General features: G+C 42.1%; 1 protein-coding gene across 1 annotated transcript in view; it reads left to right on the forward strand.

Moving 5' to 3' along the window:
- FBXO36 (F-box protein 36) overlaps positions 1-19,172 on the forward strand; it is a 74,719-nt gene that overhangs the window by 35,561 nt on the left and 19,986 nt on the right. The window contains exon 2 of the mRNA XM_084847170.1: positions 15,136-15,244. Within this exon, the coding sequence (XP_084703296.1) occupies positions 15,136-15,244 (109 nt within the window). The remainder of the gene's footprint in view (positions 1-15,135; positions 15,245-19,172) is intronic.

Here is a 19,172-nt window from a genome sequence, read left to right on the forward strand (position 1 = left end):
TCAGCCTCAGTGGTTGGGGCATAGACTTGAATTACTGTGATGCTGAATGGTTTGCCTTGGATTTGTACTGAGATCATTCTATCGTTTTTGAGATTGTACCCCAGTACTGCTTTTCCCACCCTTTTATTGACTATGAGTGCTACTCCATTTCTTCTAAGGGACTCTTGCCCACAGTAGTAGATATGATGGTCACCTGAATTAAATTCGCCCATGCTTGTCCATTTTAATTAGCTGATTCCCAAGATGTCGATGTTCAATCTTGCCATCTCATGTTTGACCACCTCCAGCTTGCCTTGATTAATTGATCTTACATTCTAAGTTCCTAAACCATATTGTTCTTTACAGCATCGGATTTTCTTTTCACCACCAGACACATCCACAGCTGAGTGTCCTTTCGGCTTTGGCCCAGCCGCTTCACTCTTTCTGGTGCTACTTGGAAATTCCCTCTGCTCTTCCCCAGTAGTATATTGGACACCTTCTGACCTGAGGGGCTCATCTTCCGGTGTCATATCTTTTAGCCTTGTGGTAGCTGTGTACAAAAAGGCAGAATGGCACGTACATGTTCACTCTTGTCATAGTCTTTTAGATTTTAGACTGCATATTGTTCCAGAGCTAAACTATGTTGAACTTTGACAAGGAAGACAACAGAGGAAGGGGACAGAAGCAGGGGAAGTATACATATTTTTTTCAGTTAATACTTACTTAGGTTTAGGTAAGAGTAGGATATAACATGGAAACGAAGGGGCTGTGCCAACAAAAGAGGTGGTTTTTGAGGAGGGCTTGGAAAGAAGTAAGATGTTTCATCACCCAGATAATAGAAGGCAGTCCCAGATATAAGGGGTAGCAAGGGAGAGAGAGCAGAGTTGTTTAAAACCTTTGAAGGTAAGAATAAGGAGTTTATACTAAAACTGATAGCAGACTGGAAGCCAGTGTAAGGATTTAAGGAGGGTCAATACCACAGTATAATAGTGAAGGACAAATGGGACTGCTTAGTCATTAAATGCCTAGGGATCAACGTATCTCTGGAAAGTCTCCTCCCTTTTTACGGTCTTTAGGATGGCGCTTCCAATACCTTTCTCTCAAGAAGTAAATTCTAGTTACTTCTGTGTAGTACTTTCCCAGTAGTGGTTCTACTAATTGGAAATAGCCACCCAAAGGATGTTTGCCAGGCCACTTCATTGCTTAGTTTCAGGTATGCAGTTAATAACTTTTGTATTTACTTGGGTGTTTTGACTGGAACATAGGTATGGGTAGTGAGGACATCTCTCCAGGGTTTGTTCGTCTTGTTTATTTTTATTACTATTTTAAAGCTATATGATTTATTGTGCATTGCTTTAGGTGTCTTTTGATAGAGAGGTAATACACACTATATACACTGCAATATAAACTGCAGTTTGAAACATGTCCTTAACATGGCCCCCAATCAATTTTATATAATGTACTGATACATTGGCTATTCCATGTGATTTACAGAAATGTGGTTAACTTGTTTTAAAAGTATGACATCTGAAATGTATACTCTAAAGTATTTTATTTTCCGATTTCCAACCAACTTCTGTAGAAGAGAGAACTGGAGAATAATCCCTAGGGCAGGTTGGCCCATACTAATCTGCGAAAGCCAAACTAGATCAACTAAGAAAAAACCTGTTAGCTGATCTGGAGACAGGTGGAATCAGGCAATCGCTGAGTAACATTAGAGGGGGCTGCACTATCACTGAAGCAATACTGGCTGGCTGGCTCTTTTTTCTGGCTATGACAGTTGGAGACATACTTTAATTAGCAGACATTAATTCGTTCTGCTGGTGTATAATTAGGAGGCAGCTTAGGGTTTTGTACTTCTTGGCTATTTTCTTTTATTTTGTCTCATAGCCACAAGCAATTCACTGTAATTTGCTCAACTGGGAGAACCAGAGGTAAAATACTAATATATTTGTTGGTGCTTTTCTATTATTACTAACTTAACATCTTTTTTATAATGTTTAAAACATAATAACAATACAGACTTTTAAAAAATTAATAAAACACAAACTGAAGGACAGAATTTTGTACTAAGAAAATGCCAACTAAAGGGCTATTACAGGGGTGCATAGCCCGTGGGCCTCACATGCATCCCCAGGCCACCATGACCCCTCCTCCGATGCCAGATCCTTTCCCCCCACCTATTGAGTTCGCTGCTTCTGTGCTGGTAATGGTGGTGGGGACGCATTGATCCCAATGGACCCTGAAGCAGCCAGGGTCATTGCTTTCATACCACTAATACCTTCTATTCTATTCAGTGAAAGCCCCAGTATGATGGTGAAACACCAGATCTGCCACAGCCCTGCCAGATATACCAATGGAGCACCTCAGATATGCTTGTGAAACACTCTGCCAGCCGAGCTTTTCCAATACACCACCAGAACAGCTGAAGGAAGGTGAAGTTGTGCGTGAGATATGGGCAGCACAGGGAAAGAGCCACTTGCACCATATCCTATACCCCTTCAATCTACAGCCATGCCCCATCAACAACACAACTTTATACCAGCCCCAGAACTGGCACAAAAATGTTTTCCCCATTGAGTTCAATGAGAGAAAGAAAAATTAGCTGCTCCTTCATTGAGAAGTGCCCCATCCATGTTGCCACAGCAGAACATAAGATATGGCAGAACTCAGCACTCAGTCTCAGCACACCGTCACCACTATAAACCCCACACATGGAAGCCATAATTCAGAGGACAGGTGCATGGCCTGGGACTATATCTCTGTGTCTCTGTGTCATGCATCTTTAGACCTCAGAAGTGGGTAACTAGTGATAGGAAACAGGGAGGGCATATATCTCCCCCCACCCCTTGCCGGCCTGTTGTAATTGTTGTATAGGATTGCACTGCCCTAGTCTCCAACATATCCAATGAGTCATTGCTATTTTCTGTGTATATACTCATTAAAAATTATCCAGACAAATGAGCCAAGGTTCATGAATCACAATCTGTTATGTAGTTAGCTCCTTGGTGCTCATTTTCTTTGTAGTTATTACTGAGTCTCCTAAAAAATGAACAACTAATTTAAGAAGAGTTATACATTAGTCAAATTTCAGTATATCTGACATCATATGTCTGTATTTGACCTAATATTTTATATTCTTTGCTTTATCTTAATTGTTCGAGATCTAATAACGCTGTCAGTCTGCCAGTATTATGAATGGCTTGACTTATAACACATTTGATGCCTGTATAAGTGAATTGTAACAAAATATATTTCCTATTATGAAGTAGAAACAACTATAAATTATAAGGAATAATTCATGCAAATTATCTATAAGCATTTATTTTAAAATGTTTAAGGGCGCAATCTTATAGGGATGGCTATAAGCCTCTGAACTCAGGAACTTATGGTCATCCAAAGCAGAGCGGGAGGCGCAGTGGAGGCAGTCGCCTCCACGCTCCTCCCACTTTGTATTTTTGCCAGATGGGTGTTTTCACCCATCTAGCTGAGGCACCAAGGAGTGAAGGAGGCTGTGGAGGCCTGAGAATAGGACGTAAGCCATCTCCTCCCCTCCCTGCCCACTGGCATGCCCCTCTTCTCTCTGAGGTTGCTTTTGCTGGCGCAGTTCTCTCCATGCTGGCTGCGAGGGGGAGGGGAGCTTGAACTCCTGGGTCTGAGGTCAAAGCACTGTCTCAGACCTTGGATCCAGGAATCTGTCTAGGGGGCCATAAGATTACTCTCTAAGCCTAGCCGACTCCAAATCTCTGGATCCTTTTATTTTTCTAATGTTTTTAAATGCAGTTGGCACCTATTTTCTCTTCGTATTCTTTGTTTCTTTTTTTCCTACCAGAATGAATGTCTGCTAAGTTTTAACATTTGTCTTATCATAATAACTTATTTTTTGCTTCTGTGGAATGACATTGATCACTCAGTGATTTTCAGCTGAGCATAAGAACCTCCTCCACTGAAAAGTACTGGCTAAGATTATATAGAAGCTCTCTCTGTGGTGCTTAATTTTTTATGACTGCTTCACACATGCATGTGATCACATATTGCAGTTGTCATGTGGTAAATATGCATGGATGAACTCCTTCATCTTTATATCTGACTCACCTGTACAACTCCCCTTTCTAGAAACCCAGTCTAAATATTTTCCAGAGGGGTAGCCACGTTAATCTGTTGCATCAGAATCGATAGTGTCTTGTGGCACTTTAAAAGCTAACAATATATTCTGGTGTAAGCTTTCATGGACACTGTCCACTTCATCTGATGCATAAAGTATTGACCTCAAACTGGCAGATCTATATACACTTGGGGGCAGGGGGGTGGGGGGAGAAAGAGACAGACACTGTGTCGTCAACAGGGAATTGAAATGCAAAAAGTACAGACAGTGATGCCATTCACAAAACATAACAATTGTTGGGTGATAACACAGACATTATTGCAATGATGAGTCGATTAACATACATAGTGTGATTAAAAACCTTGAAGCCACAGGAAACAGAGTTTACTCTCTTGTTGAATTGTACCTCAGCCATTTCATGTTGGTCTCTGTCTTAGAAATTCCTTTGTTCATGAATGGCCACCTTAAGGTCATTGACAGCATCCTGGGAGGTGGCAATGTTTCCTCACTGGTTTCTGAACATTGCAATTCCTTATATCAGAATTGTGTCCATTTATTCTTTTGCATAGAAACTGGCCTGTTTGTCCTATGTAGACTGCAGTAGGGCATTGCTGGCAAATGAAAGCATATATCACACTGCAAGATGAGTCCCTGTATGAATATTCCCTCTGATATTATGGATGGCAATATTAGGTCCTGTAATAGGTTTGCCAGAGTAGATCTAATCTAAATAAACACGATGCCACAGTCCTGGTGGAACTTTCACTTTTAAGGTTTATAGGTGTGTCTACAAAACAAGGACCCCACTGTTGAAAAAAAAAAATAAAGAAGATTTCTTTGTTGACTGTATAGACATATCTAATTTAAACACCATAATTCTGGGGAAACAATATAAGTGCTGTGCCACTAACTTGTTCTACATTATGACAAGCCTAAACCCTTGCTTCAGGTGGATATATACACATTCCATACCCCATAGTTTCCTTGGCCTCTGCCTTTCCCAAGAGTTTCTTCAGTCTCCTCTCATATCCTCAGGGCATGGACATTCAAGTGCCTTCCTCCTGTTTTTCATATTTTGCATATGGTTCTTCCAGATGATGAGAAGGTGGTAATACTCATTCTGCCAACTTTGTGTGTGCTCCCAAGATATCAGCAAGAAAACATGCAGAATGAGCACATCAGAGAAGGCCAAAAACAGTGCGTGTATCTGCTAGGTATGAATGAGTCAGTATTTTAATACAAGAATCCTAATGCATATATACTGCACAGCAACAGCTTGTTTATTACGAGACCTTTGGACTCTACTGGAAGCAAGTAGGTGTTAAGTCCCAAGGCAGTTTTATTTTGCAAACTTTCACAGAACTCTGAGGACTACTTTTTGCAATGCATTTTCTATACTTCCTGGTGCACATTTTAACATCAGTGCATGTTTTTGATAATGGCATATAATTGTCCAAAGAGCATATGTGTTCATCCTTTACATTACTGGGGGGAGGGGGGATCAACACCCTGGAAAACTGTTGAAATTTGTAGGATAAATTTGTGGAGTGAGATTCTGTGTGTTGGTTCCAGTAAGGTCATAAGCATTAGCCAATAGATGCCTACAGTAGCTGTACTCACACCTCTTGAATCAATCTTCCTCTTTCCTTCTGAAAAGAACTGGGGCTTTCCAGGCTTTCTTTGAGAAAAGTGAAAATCAGCCAAACCAGTTTGATCTAAGCCTACAGTGGGACCATTTCTTTTGGCACCATTTTGTTTTATTTAGATGGCAAGTTGAAACAATTTTGTTTGTCGGGGCTTTTGATAAATAACTTTAAAGATTTAATCTGCTGCTGTGGAATTGCTTTTGCTTTTTTTAAACTTCAGTTTATGCTTCTTGGATTTTATTGTGGCTGCTTACTCTATGTGTCTGCTGCTTTGAGAGCCATTAAGCTGAATATAAATATTTTAAATAAGTTCTGTTCTAATCTGAGGAGCAGGTAACGCAGAAACTCCTTCAAATAAGATATATGGTAATTCTTTCAATACTCTAAAGAAGAATGCATTTTAAGTGGCATTATTTCTAGTTACAGTTTATTGGAGCACAAAATGTCCAAAATGAATTTTGGTAATGCATACTTCTTCTTTTTTTACCTATTTGCCATTAATCCACTCTTCACGTTAATAGTCTTGCAAAATAAAATGATGTGGCTCATCTGACTATCTGGATTACCAAACAGCCTGTTATTTCTCAATGGGTTAGTAACTGGATTAAATAATATTGTAACTTCTCATATTCAGTTTACTGTATAATTGCTTCATTTATCATGTGCTCTTTAGATAGGTTCTTTGTTCATAATTAAATGCAAACATGTGACCAAATGACATGTTGACTTATATTAATTAGTGGCATTCTGCTACAGTTGCATATGCAAATAACAGTGCAATCCTAACCCATATTATTGATCGTTGGAGGGGGCTAGCATATAGTGGAGGTAGCCCTCCACCTGTGGGGAGAAGCTGTTCTTGGGGTGGGGGGCTGTACTGTGGCAGAGAGGGCCCTACTGCACCCAGGCAGGTGGAAACCACCACTGGTGGTAGCATGTCAGTATTCTATAAAACAGGTGTATATTGAAATAACACTTTGATAAACTGTTTAGATTGCCTGAATGCCGTACAGCACAATCCAATGCATGTTTACTTGGAAGTAAACCCCATTGTATTCATTAGCATCCATAGGAGAGCAGCCTTAATTGCCCAAATCTGGATTTCATTTTATTTTAAATCAGTTTTTAGTAGTAGTTACAGTTGCAGTGCCAAGGCATAGGATCATTCTTGGAAGCACCAAGTTGTTTACATTGCCTGCCAGAGAAGCTTCTGGAACTAAGGAGAATAATAGGTAGTAGAGCAGGAAATAACAAGAAGGGGACATGCTCAAAAAGGTTAAATGCTTCTGTAGTAAAAGTAATTGCCTTTCATAAAGTACATGTGTAGGACTTAGACAACTGTGGGTAACTAATAAGAATAGCTTGTGTAAGGATATATTCATTTTTCAGTTTGGTGTTTCCATTCACTAGGAGATTTCCCCCCTGGGGTCAAGGAAAATAAAGCACACTGCACGCCAAATGATATGCCCCTAGGTGAGCCCCAAATGCCTACTGTGGTTCCTTTAGGGATAGATTGCTGATTTGAATAAAAACTGAGGCCCATCCACACCTTTAATGGTGATTTCATTTTCTGAACAACACAATCTTTTCTCCTAACAGACCTGAAACATGAGACATCTCTTTGACCCTGATTAAACTGTAATTTGATCCTGTTTCTCAGAAACTTACTTTGTCTTATAGAAACACTTTGAGTAGACATCAAATCTAGATAAATAACCACACAGACTATTTAATTTTGATGTTGACCGGAGGGCTTCAAACATATTTGCATAATGAATTTCCTGGTGTGACATTAATAGTGTGAAAGTTAAAACCTGTAAAGGTGGAGTTGCCACCTTTTTCTAGCAGGGCTCCTGCCTTTTACACCAGCATGACAAGAAGAAATCCAGCAGGTGTAGCTTTCCCCATCACTGCATGTGTATCCAGGGAAGTTTATGTGCTGAAATTCTGCTTGTCATACAGCTGTTAAAGTCACAGGAGAGCTCTTTAAAATGTTGAAAGAAAGAGAGACCAGCTAGAAAAAATAGTTTAGCAGTCAGATCTAAAAATAGTTCAAATAAGACACTTTTTCTCAAGCTATATAAGCTGTTTCTCCCCTTTCCTCCTCTTCTATTTGAACTGTTTTGTACTGGATTAACACACATTTTCCAGATTCCTATTTTCAGAAAGCTACTTCTAACCTTCAGAAAGCTACTTCGACTTTTTCTAAGCAACTCTTGCACATCTGCCATGGATTCTCTATGCTGCAGAGGATTCTAGAGCACACAGTTCATATGGAGCACTAGTAAAGCCAATTGAGCTTTGTTCCTGCCCTGCATGAACTGAAACTGCACCCTAAAACATACCCAGCACTCAGCAGTAGCTTGCATTGCAAAGGAAGGTTGGTAGCCATGAACAAGCTTTTTCAGGAAGCCAGTTCTTGCATGCACTTGCAATGTCTGCCATGTTTGATTTTTCTCACCAAAGAACCACAGCATTCCCCAGGACATAGTTGGAAAACCGCTAGGTCATCACAACAGTCCAAAGTTTTAATATATAACTGCTTGGACGTGGCACACCACAGCTTAACATACACAGTAGCCTACTGGTAAGTCTAGGCACTGTACTTCTTCTGTGCTCATCCTTTGTGGGCCTGGTATGAGAGATACAATTATTTTGCTAAAGTGCACATCTTGCCATCATCCCCTGCCCCCTGCATTGACGTTTTGAGCTGGGAAATGGCTCTAATAGGCAAGTGGAGATGGGAAACATGCAACGAAAAATCAATCATTAGCTGTTCTTCATTAATGCTCCTTTATCTTTCCCTCTCCCCTAGAAAGGAGTGGCTGGATTGACAACTGGTCAGATCACTTCCTGCTGAAGTTTAGACTTCTGGCGGCCTTTCCCCTCTGCAAGGGTGGGGGACCTATTAAAATGGTCCGCCCCCGGAGATTAATGGATTCTGATGGATTCCAGAGGGCTCTGGGGGATTTTCCTGCTGGTATGGCTGGTGCTCCTGTCGAAGCCCAGGTCGTTCTGTGGAATGCAGAGATGACTCAGGCGGTTGACACGATCACGCCCAAGCGCCCTCTCCCTCTGAGCAGAGCCCGGCCACCTCCTTGGTATACACCTGAGCTGAGGGCAATGAAGCAAGAGGGGAGATGGCTAGAATGCAGGTGGAGGAAAACTTGTGCTGAGTCTGACCGAACACAGGTAAGAGCCCACTATCGAGCCTACTCTGTGGCGGTGAGGGTGGCAAAGAGGCAGTTCTTTTCCACCAGCATTGCATCTTCTCAGTGTCGTCCAACGGAGCTTTTCCGAGTGGTTCGCAGCCTGTTACATTCTGGGCCAGGGAGAGAGACGGTGGAACCCTCGGTAGCACGCTGTGACAAGTTTGCGCGGCACTTTGAGGATAAAGTCGCTCAGATTCGTCATGAATTGGGCACCACCATTAATGCAGCTCCATTGGTAGAGGTGTTCAAAGCACCGTCTGGTCCAGTTTTACTGGATGAGTTTCAGTTACTGAGGCCTGAGGATGCGGACAAGGTGCTTGGCCAAGTCCGATCGACCACTTCTGTGCTTGACCCTTGCCCTTCATGGCTTATTAAATCAAACAAGGAGGGGATGTCCGGCTGGGTCCAGGAGGTTGTAAATTCCTCCTTGAGAGAGGGAGTGGTGCCTGCTGCTTTAAAAGAGGAGGTAATTAGACCACTCCTGAAAAAGCCTAACCTGGACCCAGAGGATGTTAACAAATATAGGCCAGTGGCCAACATCCCCTTCCTGGGCAAGGTGCTTGAGTGGGTGGTTGTAGGACAGCTCCAGGCACTGTTGAATGAAACGGATTATCTAGATCCATTTCAATCGGGCTTCAGGCCTGGTTTTGGAGTGGAAACTGCCTTGGTCGCCCTGTGGGATGACCTCTGCCGGGAGAGGGACAGGGGGAGTGCGACCCTGTTGATTCTCCTGGACCTCTCAGCGGCTTTCGATACCATCGACCATGGTATCCTTCTGGATAGGTTGTCTGGGTTGGGAGTTGGAGGCACTGCACTACAGTGGTTCCGCTCCTACTTGGATGGCTGATTCCAGAAGGTGGTGCTGGGGGATTATTGCTCTGTGCCATGGCAATTGTGCCATGGGGTTCCACAGGGCTCTATTTTATCCCCCATGCTGTTTAACATCTACATAAAACCGCTGGGGGAGGTTATCCGGAGGTGTGGGCTGAGGTGCCATCAATATGCGGATGACACCCAGCTCTACCTCTCTTTCTCTTCAAACCCAGGTGAGGCAGTGGCTGTTCTGAACCAGTGCCTGGGCACGGTAATGGACTGGACGAGGGCCAATAAACTGAAACTCAATCCAGACAAGACGGAGGTACTGTTAGTGGGTGGTTCGTCTGCCCGGCTAGGTGATATTCAACCTGTTCTGGAGGGGGTTGCACTCCCCCTAAAGGATCAGGTTCGTAGTTTGGGGGTGCTCTTGGATCCAGAACTGTCACTTGAGGCACAGGTGAACTTAGTGGCACGGAGCACTTTTTATCAGCTTAGGCTGGTATACCAACTACGCCCTTATCTGGACAGAGATAGCCTAGCTACAGTTATCCATGCTCTGATAACTTCTCGTCTGGATTACTGCAATGCGCTATACGTGGGGCTGCCTTTGAAAACGGTCCGGAAACTTCAGCTGGTCCAAAATAGGGCAGCAAGATTGTTAACAGGGACTGGCCTGCGAGCTCATATTACGCCAGTACTTTTCCAGCTGCACTGGCTGCCAGTCCATTTCCGGGCCCGATTCAAAGTGCTGGTGTTAACATTCAAAGCCCTTAACGGCTTGGGGCCAGGTTACCTGAAGGATCGCCTCCTCCCATATGTGCCTGGCCGGACCTTAAGATCATCATCAGCGGCCCTTCTCCGTGAGCCCCTGCCAAAGGAAGTGAGGCGGGTGGCTACTAGGAGGAGGGCTTTTTCTGTTGTGGCACCCCGGCTCTGGAATGAGCTCCCTAGTGAGGTTCGCCTGGCGCCTACATTGTACTCCTTTCGGCGCCAGGTGAAGACCTTTTTATTTTCCCAGGCTTTTTAGCTTTCTAAATTTTTATCTTTGCTGTTTTAAATCTGTATTTTAAATTCCTGTACTGCTGCTAGGTTTTATTGTGGTTGTATTGTTATATTGTGGTTTTAATGTTCTATATATTTTAAATTGTTTTATTGTGTGTTGTTTGGTTTTAATTTTTGTGAACCGCCCAGAGAGCTTCGGCTATTGGGCGGTATAGAAATGAAATAAATAAATAATAAATAAATAAATAAATAAATAAACTGGGGGGACCAGATAGCACCCTGCAGCAGTCCAGATTGAGCCCATGAGCTACCAGTTGTCAAACCCTATGCTACAATATATGCAAAATTGTATATATTCACATGTAAAATGCATTAATTCCTGTTTTGATTACACCAAATAGATGGCTTTATTAATTATGAAACAATTTCCATTAAATACAAAATAGCTTCTGCTTTGGTGCTACTATGAAGATTAAGTTAATGCTAAAATTTTACCTGTCCTTAATTTTTCATGAAGAAATGTAAGTGGATTAGTAATACTGTTGCTGTAGTCTTACAACTTTGACATTGCCAAATAACTTCCAAAGTGCCCATGGTAATGCAAATTACTTTTTTAAAAATCTGCAGAAAAAAGAAACATCAAAGTTGGAAGAAAAATCTAGGTAGGATGTAGCAACAATGTCCTAATAATCTATGAAGTAGATGAAACTTGGTTGAAACGCCTGGGACAATAGAAGTTCTTCTCCTGGCACCAAAATACGCAAGATTGGGTGTCAGGTGTAGAACCACCAAGAAGGCCTTTTACTCTTGCCACTGTTCACTGTGCCTGTGACAGCACGAGCACCAGGAGGAGGCTGCAAAGATGATGTCAGCAGTGGGTAGACTAGAAGAAGGGTGATCCATTAGGTACTAAGTGATGAAGAGCTTTAAAAGTAAAAACAAGCATTTCGAATTAAGACCCAGAAACAGATCAGGAGCCTTTACAGATGTTTTGGCACCAGCACAATGTGTTCCCAATACTTCCAGTTAGCACTGTTGCAGCTGTCTTGTATTCGTTGCAGTTTCTGAACAATCCTCAAAGGCACCCTACACACACACACACACACATACACACACACACACACACATATAACACATTACAGTGGTTTATCTTGGAGGTTCCAGAGCGTGGATTAGAGGCTGGGATATCTCTGCCCAGAAAGTGTCACAGTTGGTGTACCAGCTGAAGGTGATGGAAGGCACTCTGCCATGGACATTACTTCTGCTTTTAATTATTTTTGTTTTGTATTTGTGAACCACTTTGGAGGCTTCATTGAAGGGTGACCTAGAAATCTTTTAAATAGAGTACACCACATTCTGCACTATTGCAGCAACTTCTGTTGTAGTGCTGCATTAGATCTTGCCACCATAGCAGCAGCACAAGTGCAACAAGAAGAATGTATAAATGACATTCGTTGTTGGAACATTAGGTATGCCTGCCGCCCCTTAACACAATATCTGAAGGGTCTTTCAAGGTTCTGGAAACAGTTAAGCAGGTACATTTCTGTGTCATATTTCTTTCCTGTAAGCACTGGGGGTAACAGTGCATGTTTGCAGTATCTGGAAAGAGGATTGGCCAACTCAGCTCTATTTGGCAGTATAGGATGCTAGTAAAATTGTGGCACGAAAAGTGTGTATGTGTAGTACAACACTTATACAGGTGCATAAAATCAGAGTATGAGTCCTACACAATTTGCACTGCTTGCATTTTTGGTGACACAATGCACTGAAGCACAAGGCTTTCCATAGCCTGGCTTAAAAATAAAGTATTTTAAGGTGCAATCCTATCCAGATAGGCAGCCGCCTCCAAACTCGGAGGAGACTGTCTATCCAATGCAGGGGAGGAGAAGCACAGAGGGGATTGTTCCCTCCGCTCTTCTCCTGCCCTGTATTTTCAGCTAGACAGCTGATTGAGGCTGTCTAGCCACAGGCGGGCGGAGCAAGGGAGGAGGCTGCTGTACAACACATTGGATGTGTCATACAGGCATTTCCGCCCTCCCCACCCCGGAACACCCCCAGACATGCCCCTTTTTGGCTGCTCCACACTCCTCTTGCAAGCGCAGAGGATGGGGCTCTGATGGGCCTCAGAGGCAGCGCAGAAGTGGGGGAAGGTCCGTTACCAGAAAACAAGATATCCTTTGGCCATCTAGCCACTGTCTAGCAGCCATAGGATTGCTCCCTTAAAGCTGGATAAACTGCTTTGGGGATAAAATAAAATAAAATAGGAACGTCACGGTACCTTCAACGGGATTCTGAAGTTATTAATATGACATATAATAATACCATAGCAGTTGTTTACTATTCTTTGGCCCTAAACATTTGTTTAATTTTTACTGGGTGTTCCAGCTTTTTGGATTGCCTATATATTGAAGAGAGTAGTGGAATGATAATAAATGATGTGTTATGTCTGTCTTCTTCTTACTCATTAAAAGCTTCTTTACTAGACCAAAGCAGTCAGTCTTGACTTCTTGCTTTCTGTAACATTTCATCAAATAGTACTTAAAATATAATAACGTAGGTGTAGCCAGGCAACATTGTTAGACACAGTGGAAGCATGTCATAAACACTTAAGGCTGCAGTTATATGCATCTTTATTTGAGAATAAGCCCAATTAAACACAGTGGGAATTATGTCTAATAAATATGTATAGGATCAAACTATATATATTCTTCAGATATATGATATTTTTAAATGTATGCAAACCGCTTACTTAAACAGGGTACCTCTGTCCCATGCTCAGAACAGAATAAAATGTATTCCATGGGCCAATGAGATCAGCAGAGCAACAATGCATTCCAGCATTTAACTGACACATTAATTTGAAGCCAGAAATGCAGGTGCAGGTCTAACGGTCAGTCTTCAGGGGCAGATGCTTTCTCTACTCCACGTGTCTCCAAGGACAGGTGTGGACAGACGTAAGGCCTGCTGGATCTCCTTTTTTTTTTTACTAGAACCCCGATATCCACCAACCAGAGCCTGGTGCGAAAGACAACTTAGAATTAAACTCAAGAGTCCAAGGATTTGTTTTGAGTACCAGAACTGAACTGAGCTCACAATCCTTCGACATAAAAATCTTCTCCTAGTTACCTCAAGCTTTCTTCATTTCAGCAGGACAATGGGCGTGGGGGGTTACTGTTGTTAAAAATTGGGAGTCAGAGCCTTGCCGATCTGAGCAAAGGGCTGGATGCGCCCGACCTTGGCTGATCTCGTAAGCTAAGCAGGGTCAGCCCTGGTTAGTACTTGGATGGGAGAATGCCTGGGAATCAGGCTTCCTGCCTTGAGCAGGGGGTTGGACTCGATGGTCTTGTAGGCCCCTTCCAACCCTATGATTCTATGTCTATATCTACTGCAAATTATTCAGAGATCTAGCATCATATCCTGATTTACTTTCCACCCACCCTGTCCGAGGAATTAACTTGTCTCTGATGCTGACAAAATGGAGGTTACCTGAAGTCAGTGATAGGCTCTTAGACATGCTGCATCAGTATAGTTGTGTACCTTCATTTTCTGTATGTAAAGAGCTTGATGGAACTTCCCATCCATTTGATACAATAGGATGAATGTTTAAGCAAGAAATAAATATCCAAAATACTCCTTCACACTCCTCTATATGTAGCAAATTATACCATTTCTTAAAATGCAGGTGGCATTAACTATTAGTTAACTCATTAACTAAGAGTTGAAATTCAAAGAATCATGCAACTAGTTCATTGTAAGGGGGCTTTGGGCTTGAGTTCTCCAAACATCACATAGAAAACCACTTTTGAAAGTGAAGGGACTTTCAAAACAGCTTGTGATATAGTGTGGGGGTCTGCTGTTCAAAGCAAAATATAGATAACGGTTCTACTGTGCGCATCCAGACTTTGAATGTGCCTCAAATAGCTCCTTGAATCCCAGCCTTCAGCTTTAATCAAACATCACTCTGTTAATTACATGAATTGTCAGTTCTCTCTTCTTGATGCAAACAGTTGCATAGCTGAGATACTAATTACATGTCATGCTTGAGAAGCTCAAAAGATTATTTACCAGAAAGGAGAAAGAGTTTTCCCCCTGTAAAATTTAGGTATTCTGGTGGTGAGGGGTCACATATAGGTACTGGAAGAGCAGCTAGGATCTGATGCAATTCCATGCAGGTTTACTCAGAAGTCAGTCCCGTTCTGTTCCATGGAACTAACTCCTAGCCTAGATAAATGTGCATACGATAGCAAGCTTTGAATCTCAAAATATGTGCTAATAAAAGAAAAATATTATAAAACACAAGAATATATAAAAACTTCATCCTCAATTGTTTTGACTAAAACATTCTTTAATACTTGACAATATTCTCTATTTATAGGTAATTTTCAGGTGGTGGAAAATTTCTCTTCGGAGTGAAAATCGTGAAGCAAGACCTGGAGAACTCAAAGAATCTCATGAAGACTTTCTGGATGACCCCTCTCTCCAAAGTAAGACACAGGAAAATATAGTCTCAGTATGATGGATGTGCCACTCATCCATATGCATGTTAGCAAGAGACCTTGATTAATCACCTCTTTAATGATGAACTGTAAAGATGACATTTCTGATGATGGAACAGTACCCTAGTTTCCTGATAAAAGGTGACAGCATGTAACAGTACTAGTAATTTGACTTACCTCCAATTTTTTTTTAACTTGTTGGGATTTGAGGGAAATATATACCCATTAATTTAGAGGGAGAACATATAATTTTGTAGATTCATATTCAGTAGTTGTAAAACACACACACACACCCTAATTTTGGTGGAAATCCATTAAAAATAATCTCCATAAACTTGTGAGGGGACATATTCCTAGTTTCTGAAAAGTACAAAATGTTCTTGAAGATTCTTATTTACTGAAACTGAAAACCACTTATGTTAAAGTTTTAAAACAAATCTGCTGAAGAACTCTAAAGGGGAAGTGTAGATTTGTCTCCCTCCAAATTATGAATTGTGTTATTTGCATTTTTCACACGTAGATGAACTTTTAAGTGTGCCGACTTTCATCTTTGCCTAAGTAAAAAGATGGTTAAAATTGAGATATATCATCATGCATGGAAGTGTTTGGTGTTTTTATATTTTATTATTTATTTATTTGTGGTGTGTATATACCACTGAATATAGCAAAATCAACAGTTCCACAATATTTTAGGGAGTTAATGGAAGGCTTAAAGGACACACTAGTCAGGAAGCTAGATAAGAACTGAATTGTCTTTTTCAGACAAGAACAGACTAGTAACAGGGAACACCTGACTCCACCAAGATATAACCAAATCCAGTGCCACCTAGTGATTGAGCTGTATAATGACACTATCCATTTATACTGCAATACAAGAAGTAGAAAATGCTTGTGCTGCAAAAGATTCACATTTATTTATTAGTATTTATTTAATGTACTTATAGGCCACATTTCAGGGTCATACTCTCACAAAGTGGCATATACAAAAGAACAATGCATAGAAACATTAGTTACATCAAATCTGTATACGTTACTTTGAGACAGCACTTAAACATGGTAGATCTAAACAATACCATAATGATTCCAATAAATAGAAACAGTTCAGAATCACATAAAGCCAGCTGCACAAAAACACTCTGGGAAAGCCAGTCTGTAGGTCAAGGCCCATTTTAATACCTGTACTGTGGTGGCCAAGCATAATTCCTTTGGAAGAGAGTTCCATAACCATGAGGCCACCACTGAGAAGGCCTTGTTTATGGGCAGGGCCTCTGAAGCTGATGTTGAAGTATGAACAGGATCATATGGGTAAAGACAGTCCTTTAGATAACCTGCTCCCATACCACAGAAGGTTTTAAAGGCTAACACCAGCATTTTTAATTGGGCCTGAAAATGCAGTGCATCTGGTGCAAAATCAGTGTTGCAAGTTCTGACTTTCTACCTTCCAGCAACATTTGGACCACTACACTTTGCACGAGTTGAAATTTCTGAACTGTTTTAAAAAGCAGCCCCACATAAATCACATTACACTAGTCCAGCTTGGAGGTAACTAGTATACGGGTAACTGAAGCCAGGACCAAGTGCTCTGGAGAAGGCCGCAACTGACATGCCAGCCTTAGCTGGTAAAAAGTGCTCCTGGACACCAACACCAGGTGCATCTCCCTAGATAGCTATCCAGGAGCATCCCCAAGTTGTGAACCTGGTCTTTCAAGGGGAATGCAACCCCATCCAGGATAGTTTCACACTTCCATCCAGATCAGCCGACTTCCCAGCCCAAATCATCTCCATCTCATCTGGATTAAATTTAAGCTTGTTTACCCTCATCCATCCCAATACAACTTTCAGGTATCAGTTCAGGAGTTCCAAAACCTCCCTGAGATTCGTAGATGCATATTGGTGACATTGTAGGCCAAACCTCTGAACTAGAGATCAAATCACCAACATTCGCTGGATCATGGAGAAAGCAAGAGAATTCCAGAAAAACATCTATTTCTGCTTCATTGACTATGCTAAAGCCTTTGATTGTGTGGATCACAACAAACTGTGGCAAATTCTGAAAGAGATGGGAGTACCAGACCACCTTACCTGTCTCCTGAGAAACCTGTACGAGGGACAAGAAGCAACAGTAAGAACTGGACATGGAACAACCGATTGGTTCAAAATTGGGAAAGGAGTACGACAAGGCTGTATATTGTCACCCTGCTTATTTAACTTATATGCAGAGTACATCATGAGAAACGCCAGGTTGGATGAATCACAGGTCGGAATTAAGATTGCCAGGAGAATTATCAACAACCTCAGATACGCAGACGATACCACCCTAATGGCAGAAAGGGAAGAGGATCTAAAGAGCCTCTTGTTGAGGGTGAAAGTGGAGAGTGCAAAGGCTGGTTTGAAACTCAACATTAAAAAAACTAAGATCATGGCATGGGGCCCCATCACTTCCTGGCATATGGAAGGGGAAGAAATGGAAGCAGTGACAGATTTTATTTTCTTGGGCTCCAAGATCACCACAGACGGTGACTGTAGCCATGGAATTAAAAGACGCTTGCTCCTTGGGAGGAAAGCTATGGCAAACCTAGACAGCACAGTAAGAAGCAGAGACATCACCTTGCCAACAAAGGTCCGTCTAATCAAAGCTATGGTTTTCCCAGTAGTAATGTATGGCTGTGAGAGCTGGACTATAAGGAAGGCTGAGCGCTGAAGAATTGATGCTTTCGAACTGTGGTGCTGGAGAAGATTCTTACGAGTCCCCTGGACTGCAAGGAGGTCAAATCAGTCAATCCTAAAGTCAATCCTGATGCTGGGAAAGATCGAAGGCAAAAGGAGAAGGGGACGGCAGGGGATGAGATGGCTAGATAGCATCACTGATGCAATGAATATGAATTTGAGCACACTCCGGGAGAGAGTGGAGGACAGGAAGGCCTGGCGTGCTATGGTCCATGGGGTCACGAAGAGTCGGACACGACTTAACGACTGAACAACAACAACAAGGCCATAGAGTGGAGCAAGATCCCACAGCCCTGCCTTCTAGGACTGATAATCCAAAAGGACCGGAGCCATTCTAGCATTGTGCCTCCTAAGCACAAAGCACAACCCAGACAGGCAGCACAGAAGAACACCATGGTTGATAGTGTGACAAGCTGCTAAAATGTCCAGTAGAACCAATAGTTTCATACTCCCACCATCTAGTCCCTGACATAAGTGATCCACCAGGGCAGCCAGGCTGGAATCCAGATTGGAACAGATCCAAATAATCGGTTTCCTCCAAAACTACCTGGAGTTGAAAGGTCACCATCCTTTCCAACACCTTGCCCAAAAAGGCTCTGTTAGAGACTGGATAGTAGTTCATAGGGTCTAGGTTTAGCTTCTTTAGCTTCTATTTCTTTCTTAAAGACAGCAAGGATCATACTCTCAAGGAGGCATTCACTACCTCTGATGTTCTAGTCCTCAAACTGACCTTGGTAGCTTTTAGTACCTGTGACAGGCAAGGATCCAGAAAACAGGTGATAGGTCTCAAACACTCAAATAGCTTGTCCACATCCTCAGGTTGCAGAAGCTGAAAAATCTCAATTACAATACAACTAAGGCATCCAAGTCAGTACAAATACAAGCGAGATTATACACAAAATGCAAAGCAAATTGATCACAGTGAGGCTCAACCATCTGATTCAGGGTTCAACCATTTGATCCACTGGAATCCTAAGGGGGAGGCTTTTCACCATCTAAAACAGTTCTATTAGCTGGCATTGCATAGATGCGGTGGCCATCACCACCACAGCGGAAGTCCAAAGATGGGCTTTTGCTTGTGTTTAATCATGCTCACAGCAATCTAATCATTGACCCAACTGTTTCATTGCCCTCAGCTCCTCAGAATGACTGCAAGTTGTGAGTGGTGCTGTACTTGATTACCAGATGG

This window comes from Heloderma suspectum, chromosome 3, assembly GCF_057233095.1.
Source record: "Heloderma suspectum isolate Gila_16-S chromosome 3, 16-S_ref, whole genome shotgun sequence".
In the NCBI taxonomy this organism is placed as follows: Eukaryota; Metazoa; Chordata; class Lepidosauria; order Squamata; family Helodermatidae; genus Heloderma; species Heloderma suspectum.